The sequence below is a fragment of the Tamandua tetradactyla genome, chromosome X (assembly GCF_023851605.1).
Source record: "Tamandua tetradactyla isolate mTamTet1 chromosome X, mTamTet1.pri, whole genome shotgun sequence".
Taxonomy (NCBI): domain Eukaryota; kingdom Metazoa; phylum Chordata; class Mammalia; order Pilosa; family Myrmecophagidae; genus Tamandua; species Tamandua tetradactyla.
The window spans coordinates 107,764,486-107,776,865 of record NC_135353.1 but is presented as its reverse complement, the minus strand read 5'-3'; the positions used below and the strand labels follow the sequence as shown (position 1 = coordinate 107,776,865).

The window sequence follows — 12,380 nt, the reverse complement described above, 5'->3', positions numbered from 1 at the left end:
CAGCTGTTAACTGCCTTTTGCTTAATAAATCAGAATCTCCTTGTAAAATATTAAACAAGTTTTGTAACATATAATTAGGCATCCCTAAAGTGTCAGGTAGCAAAAATGAAAGCAGAGTGTCAATAGTGACGTGTACCCATAGTAAATGCCCAGATTTTTAAAATTGAATTCATTGGATTGATTAAAAAGGAATGCAAGAATGTGGATTCTTTATAATTGGTTGTGCATTTTTGCTAATTTTAAATTTATTTCATGCAGTTTTTATGATATTTTCTCACAATAGTGGCCAAATTCTGATTTGCTTACATGACCGGGCCCAGTTGGGTCCTCTGGGAACTGGCTAGGGACCAAGAGGAGCTTCCTGGGACCTAGATATCTTTATTAAAGTACACCTCCTTCTGGGGGGATAACCAGTCCTCCCAGCTAGAGTGTACATTTTAACTATTTCTTACCAAGGTCATGTGATAGCAATATCAGTTGCATGTAATGGCAACATCAGGTGAACAAAAAAGACTCCAAAAGTATATTTTTTCCTTGCAGTCAAATCTGATCTGCTTCCAATATAAGCCATGGTTATCTTGGGATAAATTTAGTTTATACATATATAGTTTATATAAACACTGGACAAAGCATTAAAGTATTTTGGCTTAAAGGAATTTAGGTATTTAAATGATTTGAATATTATTTAGTCAGTAATAGATTCATTTATAGTAATAGTACTTAGATTAACAGATTAAGCCACCTGGTTTAGGGCAAGAAAAGAAGCACTTTTTGCCAGTATAATGATACCCAGGAGAAAATCAGTATTTTTTATACAGATAACAACATGAAAAAAGTTAACATAAGTTATTTTGATAAAACACAGACTCTTTGCTTTCTAATTATTTAGAATTTTTTTATATCCTTTCATTAGAACAGGCTAAAAGTCCAAGAAAACATTGTCATTTTAGACTCATTAAATCTTTCTTGATTTTAACCATAATTTCTATTTTTATAAACCCTCAGCACTTATTATATTAGTTTAGGCTTTGTCCTATATTTTTCTCGCTTAGTAACAGTTATTCATTTTAGGATAAAACTATTCTGTTTTCCTATTAATAAAAATACATCTTTCATATTTTTCATACTTAAATCATTACTTTGAACAAATATTTTACCACATATGTAATTACCATCAAAATTAAATTTGTTAGAATGTTAAATATTTAAAATACTTTAATGTTTCAAATATGCATTAACTATCAATATATAGTTTTTAACAAGAATTTTTAGTTTTTAAAATATATTTCTCTTTTCAAACATGAATAGGAGCTACAAGAATTTTTAGTTTTTAAAATATATTTCTCTTTTCAAACATGAATAGGAGCTAAACTCATGGCCAGTTTCCAAATTGCTATTTATTGAGGATTTAAGTTAACAAAAGGAGATGGGGTTGCCGTTCCCATTCTGAGTCATAGGACTTTACCTGTAGTATTGGTATAGATCTCATAGAATAATCATTCAGACTAAACAAAGGTAACCTAACAGAATACCTTGAATCAGAACTACAATCCTGAACTGCACACCCCGTTGGGGCCCAACCTGCCACAGGAACCATCAATGAGCACTGACCCCCATTTGGTATGGCACCTTTCTCACTGAATACTTTCTGACTCAGGTGTACATGAATCCCTATATAAAGGCAGCCCATCAAGAGCAAGCCCAGAAACCAATCTTTCTTTATCCTGCTCTGCCAAAGGCACAGCAAAGAAGCAATTTTTAAAATCTATCATAATAAATCAGTTCTTAGAAATTACAACTGGTGTGGGCAAGCCAGGCTGCAATGACTCCATAGGCTGAACCACAGTATCAACTTTTATCAAATCAGTCAACATTCTCCATTTTCCTGACCTCCCTCCTGCAATAAATATTGGAGAATTCCAAGAACCACGAGACTCCTGCTCCAAACTGTTCCCAAATCAACCGAGTCAGAGCCTCAAACCTCTCTACAGATAAGGGCCACTGCTCAACTCAAAAAGGCCCGCCTGTAGTATTTGTAGTGGATGTCCCTGGAGCATCTCCTCACTTTATGCTTTAAGAGTTCCCTTATTAGGTCCCTGTTTGGGCACCAATTGCCGAGTCTGGCTCAAGCAACTGTCGAAACAGGGTAAGAAGTGGTAGTGGGAGACTGAGAAGAAACACAACTTAGAGTTTAAGACAAAGCATGAGCCAGGTAGTTCATTGCCTGACTGAACACAATAACCAAATAGAAACAGGAATATTTTCTCCGTCTTATATTCACTGCAAAGCCTTCATAACGAATTTCCATTACTTAAGATTTAAAACATTATGGCCTTAAGGCTGAAACCAACAACAATGTTTTTGAATGAGCTCAAATAAGCTTACTAATTCAGATGTTTTAACAGGCACCCCAATAGCTTTAACACACACACATGCTCCTCCAGCCGCCTATTATGATTACCCGTTACCCTGATGATCCAAGGAAAATGCTTACTTTACCAATATGACTCGACTCCTCTTCTATAGGCTGGACACACGTGCCTCTAATGAGACTTTTCCTTGGTTCCTTAATATTGATTTGGAGACTTCTTCTTCAAGCCCCACGTTTGGGCGCCACATATCTTCAATTTTCCTAGTGTGATTCATTATTTTTTGCTGGCGTCTAAGCATTTAATTACCTTAATTAGTTTATTCTGGAGATTGCTTTCACTTATTTTATCTAGGGCTTTCTTACTGGATGAATTTGTTGTGTATCTGTTTTTTGACATTCAGTTCAGCTTAATCTGGACCTCTAGCTTAAGTTTTGTTTAACAGGGGGGAATTTTTGAGTTCTTGTTTTATTGTTTCTTGCCCTGTTTGTATGGTGCCTTCCCCTACCCCCCCACTCTTAGGAGGGTCTACTTAGATATTATAGACCCCAGCCGGATTTTCCAAGACCAACCTGCCCTCCTGTCAGGAAGAGTCACCTGTGTTGATTTTCCCTGAGGGTGAGACCCAGCAGGTTGAAAGACTTTCTTGTGAAGTCTCTGGACTCTGTTTTTCTTATCCTGCCCAGTATGTGGTGCTTGTCTGCCTGCAGGTCCCACCAGCATAAGATGATTTGGTACCTTTAACTTTGGTGGACTCTCCCTACTGGAGGCGTGGTGGAAACAGAGGAGAGGTTGTAGGCTGGTTTTCATGGCTTCAAATTACCAAGCCCTGGTGTCTGAATTCCTTGAGGGAGGGATTGCACCTGAGTTGGGCTTCACCCCTCCCCTGGGGAAGGCACAGGCTCCAGACAAGCCCCCAAACAAGCTCACTTCTGCCTATGCCTGTGGCAGTTGCAACCTGAGAAGTCCTGCTGCTATATCCAAAAGCAGTCAAGCCTTTGTAGAAACACAGCCACAAAAAGCTCTGTTTCCTTCTTTTTTTTCCCCTTTTTATGTCAGCCCTGCCCCCTTGGCACCAGGGCAAAAATGAGCAACCTCTGCTTTGACCAGGTTCACCTGAGGTGGGGGCCTATTTTAGTAGTCAGAATTTGTTCATTAATTCCACAATTGGTGTTTGATTGTGCTCAGTCCCTACTGCTGGTTAAGTTCCTTTCCTTTCCCCTCTGGGAAGCAGCCTATGGGGGAGGGGCGCCAGCCACCACAGCTTTGGGAACTCACGGTTCTGTGGGGGCTCACAGCCAGTCCAGCTGGTCCAGACTGGGGTACGCTGTGTGTCTTGTTACTGTTTCTGGTTATTTAGTAGTAGTTCTGGAGGACGAACTAAAATGCACACATTGTTAAGCCGCCATCTTGACCAGGAAGTCTACCCCTCATTTTAAAGACCATTTTGCTGGATATAGAGTTTTTGGTTGGCAATTTTTGCCTTTCAGCCTTTTAAATACGTCATCCCACTGCCTTCTTTTCTCTATGGTTTCCAGTGAAAATCAGCACTTAATTTTATTGAGGATCCCTTGTACGTAATATATTGCCTCTCTCTTTTAGCTTTCTGAATTCTGTCTTTAATTTTTGGCATTTAAAAGTTTGATTATAATATATTGTGGAGTTGGTTCATTTGAGTTTATTCTGCTTGGAGTTTGTTGAGTTTCTTGGATGTATATATTCATGTCTCTCCTTATATTTGAGAGGTTTTCAGCCAATATTTATTCAAATGTTATTTATGCCACTTTCTTTTTACTGGGACTCCAAAAGTGCACATACTGATTGGAATACTTGATAGTGTCCAACAAGTTCCTTAGGCTCTTTCACTTTTCTTCACTGTTTTTCTTTCTCTTCTTCAGGGTTTATAATTTAAATTGTCTTATCTTCAAGTTCCCTGATTCTTTTTTCTGTCAGTTCCAATCTCCTACTGAACCCTCCTAAGGGTTTTTTTTGCTGTTGTTGTTTCTCTTATTATATTCTTCAACTCTATTTGGTTCCTTTTCATTACTTCTCTCTCTTTATTGATAGTCTCTTTATTTTCATTGATCATTTTTATGATTTCCTTCAGTTCTTTACATATACTTTTCTTTAGCTCTTTGAGTATAATTAAGGTCATTTTGAAAAAGGTTTTGTTTGTTATGTTCAAGGTCTGGTTTTCCTTCTTGGTTGTTTCTAATGCTTTATCCTTCTTCTTTGCACAGGCCACCATTTCCTGGTTCTTTGTATGTTTTTTAGTCTTTTGTTGCAACTTGGACATTTTAATATTTGAGTGTGTTATTTATGTAATTTAGACACTGAGGTCTCTGTTCTTTACATTTGCATCCAGCTGGTGTTATGACAAAGATTTACTTAAATGCCAGGAGAGAGAGAGAGGGAGGGAGGGAGGGAGAGAAGGAGAGAAAGAGGGAAGGAGGGAATGAGTGGGGGGGGGAGAGAGAGAGAGAGAGAGAGAGAGAGAGAGAGAGAGAGAGAGAGAGAGAGAGAGAGAGAGAGATTCACTTTTCCCAGTCTTTGCAGATTGGCCTGTGCAAGTGCCCTCCTTCAGAGCTTAGCCATCCTTATAATGTGTTTAAAGAACAGCCAAACCCAAACCATGGTATCATTCATAATCTTTTCTATGCATATGTCTTGTCCTGGATATGTGTGAATAGTCCTAGGGAATCCCCCATTTATACAGATCTGAATGTCCCCTTTGCATTAGAAAACAGTGTTTTCTTATGGTCCCAAGCACTATACTGGATGTCATGCATCCAGCATTCCTTTGCCCCTGTAGCTGTGATTTTACTGTTCCCCTACAGTATTCAGTAGGAAAGCTCCATGGGCTACTTCTTCATGCAGGGTAGGTTCTGGAATTGCAAGCTGGTGAAATGTCTTTTGTTCTTCAGGCTATCAGCAAACAGATTGGCACCGATGTATATGCACTCTAGTATGTACACAAGGGTTACTCTGCTCTCTCCAGAACCAAGAGAAGGGACTTGCCCTGGGAGTATGGGCCAGCTCTGCAACAAGATGGTAAGGTGATGGGGGAAAGACCAGCAATGGACCCCAAGATTCTACTCTTTTCAAGTTACCTTTTCCTTGATTTGGCACTTGCCCTTTTACTGAAACCCTTTAACTGTTATCCACAACTTTGATAAAGATGGTTTTTGAAGTTCCTTTTTGTTTATTTTAGCTTCTGTGGGGAAACATAGCATCTCACTCCATCATCTTGCTGACATCATCTCTATAAGCCAATATTTTAATACAAGGTTGAGTCCAATAATTTTAGGCATAAAAATAAAATTCAGGAGAACATGCAGTTTCTTAAAATATCTGCATTCTAAAATTATTTTCCATAACTTTGCTAAATATGATTGTGGTATGTGTGTTCATTTCTAGGACTAGGAACATTTAAATATACCAAGCTAAAAAGGCAAATTCTTGCACCATCACCACCACCACATTTTACTACAGAAGAATGCCACTGTACATGGATTTCCAGAAGGCTAAAAATAAAAGAATTCATTAGACCTCAACTACCCAGTGAACGTGATGACGGCCACAGCTGCAGTAGAGACATCAAAAATGGAGAAAAGTGCCTCCAAGGAAAAGAAGCAGCATCCTAAGCAGGATAGCACTGAGCAAGGCAATGCTGATTCAGAAGACTGGAGCTCTGAGAGTGACCCTGAACTGATAGGCCTCAAGAGCAGTGACAACAACAGCTGCCAACCTGGATATGCTCAATTAAAGAAAAAAGAGATGTCCTCTAAGCCACACCGCCAGCTCTGCAGATCTCCTTGCCTGGATTGTCCAAGCTTCTCCCAGGGCAGCATTCTACAGGATAGTAAACTTGACCTGGAGAAGGAATATCAAGCCAAGATGGACTTTGCTCTAAAGTTGGGCTATGCAGAGGGACAGATTCGCTCAGTGCTGAACAAGCTGGGCCCAGAATCACTTATTAATGATGTATTAGCAGAGCTTGTCAGACTTGGGAACAAAGGTGATTTGGAAGGACAAGTCAACTTGAGTCTGTTAGTACCTTGTGGGCCCAGTTCCAGAGAGGTTGCAAGCCCTGAGCGATCTCTTGAAGATGAAATAGACAATGGTGATAATTTGAGGCCAATTGTCATCGATGGAAGTAATGTGGCAATGAGGTAAGCCTGGTATACTTTCTCTTACTCTTTTTTTAAGACTGCCCTAGGCTCATGGAAGTCATCTTTCTTTGCAAAGCACTATGCAGTGCCCTTGGTTGTTGTTTGTAGCTTGTGCCAGAGTAGTGGACAGAGGCCAAAGTGATCTGCCCTTGCCTTTTCTCTCTCCTTTGACATCATTGACAATTTGTTTTTAGTTGTTCTGAAGGCAGCTTAGACAACAGTGATGCTTCAGCCTAGACACAACCATTCAGCTTTTGCTTCTCTCAGGGACCCCTTTCCAACATGTACTTCTCCTAGACTAATCATCTTGAAACTGCTACTTTCACAACATCACTTGAGGCTTACTTAGGAGCCTGTAGTAACTCCCAATTTCCTTTCTATCATGAATGGATGCCTCTGCCTGCCTTTAAGACTCTTTATGATGTGGACTTTCCTTCCTCTCATTTGATCTCATCTGTCATATTTATAGCATTTACATCAGTCTCTTTAACAGTACCTATATACATTATACTGATTTCTACCCCATTACCTGTATTCACATAATTTCCTAGCTTAGAATTAACTTCCTTCTTATCTTCATACCTTTCCAGATGCACCACCTCCACAAAGACCTCTCTGATTTTTTTCATAGCAATGATTTATTCTGTCTTGAGCTTCAGTACCTGAGCTAGCTGAATAATGTCCCCCAAAGACTTCCACATCCTAATCCCTGAAACCTGTTAATATGTTACCTTACATGATAAAAAGGACTTTGCTGATATAATTAAGGACCTTGAGGTAGGAGAGTACCCTAGATTAAACAGGTGGGCCCAATTTGATCACTAAGGTCTTATAAGAGGAATGTGGGAGGGTCATAGTCATTAGTAGGAGATGTTATGATGGAAACAAGAGGTTTTAGTGATGTGAGAAGGAGGCCATAAACCAAGGGATATAAGCCGCCTGTAGAAGCTGAAAAGGGCAAGGAACAATTTTCTTCCCGGAAGCCTCCAGAAGGAACATAGCTTTCCAACACCTTAATTTTAGACTTCTGACCTCCAGAACTATAAGAAAGCAAATATGTGTTGTTTTAAGCTACTAAGTTTGTGGTTATTTGTTACAGCAACAATAGGAAACTAATATGGTACATATAGTGTCTTCATATTCCGTACTTTCTCATATGATTTTTTATTTCATGTCAGAAAGTCTTAGGAATTCCTTTTTCTATTTCCCTAATGAGATGTCATCCAGCTGTGGCTTAAAAATCCCCAGTGATCAGGAGCCTACTTCCTATTGAGTCTATCACTGCTTAATAGAGTCTCTGGAATCCTTAGACCTTAAGCAATCAGAACAAAAGAAATAACCTTAGAGTAGAAGTTTTTTATTTGACTATCTCATTGTCTTTGAAAGCAGGGATCTTGTTTTGTACCTCTCTTGTTTTCCCCATAGTACATAGCACAGATTGGGTGCTCCCACACAGACACAGGGAGCAAAGATGAGGAAACTCTTGCCAATATGCAGGAGTTGCCTAGCAGGCTATCTGGAGGTACAATTTAATATATAGTCCTATTTAATATTGTGCTGGCTTGAATGTGCTGTGTACCACAGAAAAACCATGTCCTTTAATCCTGATTCAATATAGGGTGGAGACCTTTGATTAGATTACTTCGATGGAGGTGTAATGCACCCAGTTGTGGGTGTGACCTTTTGATTAGATGGAAATGCGACTCTACCCATTCAAGTTGGATCTTGATTAGTTTACTTGGGTCCTTTAAAATGGGAAACATTTTTGGAGGAAGCTCAGATGCTTGGAGAACGATTGCTTCAGAGTCAACACAGATGCTTGGAGAACAGGTACTTAAGAGCCAACAGAGACACAGACATTTGGAGATGCTTAGAGTACCAACAGAGAGCAGATGCCTAGAAACAGATGTTTAGAAATACAGAGCCCAGCAGACATTGCCATGTGCCTTCCCTTGAGATGCTTAGTAAGCCAGAACCCAGAGTTGTGTCCTGGAGGAGCTAAGTGAGGCCCACAGAAGCTTAGAGAGGAAATCACTGACATCAGAAGCTGAAAGAAACAGAACTTGGAACAAGGACCAGCTGGCACTAGCCATGTGTCTTCCCCTGTGACAAACATCAGCCTTTCTTGAGTAAAGGTATCTTTCCCTGGATGCCTTAGTGTGGACATTTTTATGGCCTTGACATGGTAAACTTGTAACTTAATAAATTGCCTTTTTAAAAACCATTCCATTTCTTGTGTATTCCATTCCAGCAGTACATAGCAAACCAAAACAGATTTTGGTGCCAGAGAAATGGGGCGTTGCAGTTTGAAAATACCAAATATGTTGGAATGGCTTTTTAAATGGATAAGGGAAAGATTCTTGGAGAGTTGTGAGGAGCTTGATATAGAAGGCCTAGAATGCATTGAATGGACTGTTGGTAGAAATCTGGACACTAAAGTTGCTTCAATGAGGACTTAGACAGAAATGATGAATGTGTCATTGCAACTGGAAGGAAGGCAATTCTTATTTTAAACTGGCAGAGAATTTTGCAAAAATGACTACTGGTATTGGATGGAAAGCAGAATTTAAAAGTGGCAATCTAGGGTACTTAGCTGAAGAGATTTCCAAACTAAATGTGGAAAATGCAGTCTGGCTTCTCTTTGCAGCTTACAGTAAAATATGACAGGAAAGAAGTTGAGAACTGAACTCTTGGGTACAAAGAAACCAGAAATTGATGGTCTGGAAAATTCTGGGCTTCCAGAAAGTGAGACCCCAGAGAATAGGGACCCACGTAAAGATTTAAACAAATATGGAAGCAGTCCGCCATTACAGGACAAACGAGGATTAGAGATAGAGTTATCCAGAAAAGATTTGTGGACGGTCCTATTGTCTGATGGATATGATCCCTACATAATGCATGGAAATCAACAAATTTCTTATGAGATCTGTATGAACAGAACCACTGCCAACCTAGACGAAAAGGGACAGATTGAAGGAAAATTTACTTCAAAGGCAGATCCATGGAAGCTAAGGTCTGAAGCCAAGAAATCTTGAGCTAGAAGAGCTGCCCCATCCATCCATGTGGGGAGGATGAGTTTGCCACAAAAGCAGAAGGTGGGCCTCCCACCACAATGTTTAGGAGAGTTTTGATGCACCAGGCCTCAGAGAGGGTGGAGTGAATAAACTAGGGATTGGGGGGAGCTTGGTAATTGTCCAATTTTTCTGGAGGGCTTGAGCTTGTATCCTGGAAATGACAGAGATCCTGGGTGCTACCCCAATGCTTAGAGAGGGGAGAGCCAAGAGGAAGGTTGTCCCCTCAATGTGTCCCAATGTTGCAACCCTCACCCCAGCATTTGGACAAAACAGGGATGCTACGTGGGCCCTTAGGATGGGATTACCACTCTCTGAAATCCAGAGGATGAAATGTCATTCTGTAAATGACTCTCAGACTTTGAAATCTAATGGAGTTTGCCCTACATGTTTCTGAATCTGTTTGGGTCTGGTGACCCATTTTCCTTTTGATTTCTCCCTATGGCAATGAGAACATGTATCTTATGATTGTCCCTCCTTTGTGTATATTGGAAGCAGATAACTTGTTGTGAGTTTCACAGGTCCATAGCCAGAGGAGAATTTTTGCCTTAGGGCAGACCATTCCTGTAACCATCTTTGATGAGATTTTGTACTGTTTCTGACTTTGTAGTGTATTTGTATTGTTACTGAAATGGTTTAAGGATTTTGTGATATTGTGATTGAGTGAATTTATTTTGTATATGGAAAGACTATGTGTTTTTTGGGTCCAGAGGGTGGAATGTGCTTGTTCGAAACTGTTGGTACCCCAGAAAAGCCATGTCCTTTAATCCTGATTCAATATTGTAGGGTGGAAACTTTAGATTACTTCAAAGGAGATGTGATGCACCCAATTGTGGGTGTGGCCTTCTGAGCAGATGGAAATGTGTCTCCACCCATTCAAGTTGGATCTTGATTAGTTTACTGGAGTCCTTCAAAAGGGGAAACATTTCTAGAGGAAGTTCAGATGCTTGGAGAACAGTTGCTTCAGAGCCAAAAGAGACACAGACATTTGGAGATGCTTAGAGTACCAACAGAGAGAGAAGATGCCTAGAAACAGACATTTGGAAATGCAGAGCCCAGCAGACATTGCCATGTGCCTTCCCTTGAGATGCTTAGTAAGCCAGATCTCAGAGTTGTGTCCTGGAGGAGCTGAGACCCACAGAAGCTTAGAGAGGAAACCACTGGCATCAGAAGCTGGAAGCAACAGAACTGGGAACAAGGACCAGCCAACACCAGCCATGTGCCTTCCCATGTGACAGACATCAGCCTTTCTTGACTGGATACCTTAAGTGCGGTTATTTTTATGGCCTTAGAACTTAATAAATTTGCCTTCTTGAAAGCCATTGCATTTCTTATATATTGCATTCTGGCAGCATTTAGCAAATTGAAACAAATATGTAACTCTCACAACAACCTTGTTTTACAGATGAATAAACTGAATCCAGGCAAGGTTAAGTAGCAAAGTGAGGAATTGAACTTAAATCCTCTGGTTTCAAATGAATGATGTGAAGTTAGCTTTGAAGAATAACTATTCTGTGACAGGTCCTTTTTCATATATGGTTTAATTCCCACTAAAAGCCCTACAAGGACAGACTAGCCTCATTTTGCAGATAATAAATGACAAATGTGTTCAAATCTGAATCTGACTTTAATGCTTTTTCAATAATACCATGCAATATTATGTGGCAGTTAGTGTAGAGAATATTTTTATCTCTTCTAGTAGCAAAGAATATTTTTTCAGATTTCCTTTTTCAAATCTTTTAAATCATGACAGTATCATCACAAGGTAGGGAAAGCAGCTAGACATCTCTCCTGTTTTAATGTGGGGAAGCCAGAAGCATAGTAACAAGAAAGTTAAAAGACCTGCATACAATACCACAGCAATTAAAATAATGTGGTAAGCCAGTGAAAAGCAGAGGGTGATTTTATATTCAAAGAACCAAAGGTATCTCTGCTTTGTTCCTGACAAGCATAAACTAGAGTGATTCTTGAAGGAAAGTAGTACTGGATTTGCCCAATTCCTTACCAGAACATCCTGAATTGGATCAGTTTACCAAGACCTACCATTTTTCAAGAGCTTTGTGTTTGGGGGATGGGAATAAAAAGAACCCAGGACTTCTCTGAGGACTTTGACTTGATGGTGATACAGGATCTTCATTGTCTTTTGCCTTCTGTTCAAGCTCTGATTATGAAGGACATTCTGGTTCTTTTGCTTTGTAAGGAATAATGAAGAAATTAATTACCAAGGTAATCAGTGTCAACATATCTAGTCTGTGTCAATACCAAACTGTCACACTGAGTGGAAGGTGAATTTTTTCTCCTATATGAGTTCTTTTGCTAAATTGTACCTAACACAATCTAAATAAAGCAAAAATCAACACTCAACTTTATTTATAAGTGCACATTAAAATTGTGCATAGTGGACCACATGAGATTTTTAAATCACCAACTCTGCTCCTGTTAGCTCCCATTCCCTTGTTTTGTCTGACTAGATAAGTTTCTGATCAACTCCATTTATTCTTCAGTCACATTTGTCATGATCAAACTTCAGAGCTATAGTGCTACTTATGCATTTGTTCTAAATTCTATTTGTTGTTCTCATTGACTGGCTGTAACTTTCTCATGAGATTGGTATTTCTTAGACAGGCTACATGATAGCATCTGTCACTTCTCAGTGTGTTGGATGAGACTGCATTGAAATAATGATGCCTTATTTGTCTTTGATGGCATTTATTTAACATTTGTGGTAGTGGTGTACCTATGATTCACAAATTGATATATGCTCAAAT

The 12,380-nt window shown here is 39.5% G+C and overlaps 1 protein-coding gene across 1 annotated transcript in view; it reads left to right on the top strand.

Annotated features, from left to right (window-relative positions):
- ZC3H12B (zinc finger CCCH-type containing 12B) overlaps positions 1-12,380 on the top strand; it is a 154,383-nt gene that overhangs the window by 131,058 nt on the left and 10,945 nt on the right. The window contains exons 5-6 of the mRNA XM_077146823.1: positions 5,294-5,420; positions 5,787-6,541. Coding sequence (XP_077002938.1) covers positions 5,940-6,541 — 602 coding nt within the window. The 5' untranslated portion in view covers positions 5,294-5,420; positions 5,787-5,939. The remainder of the gene's footprint in view (positions 1-5,293; positions 5,421-5,786; positions 6,542-12,380) is intronic.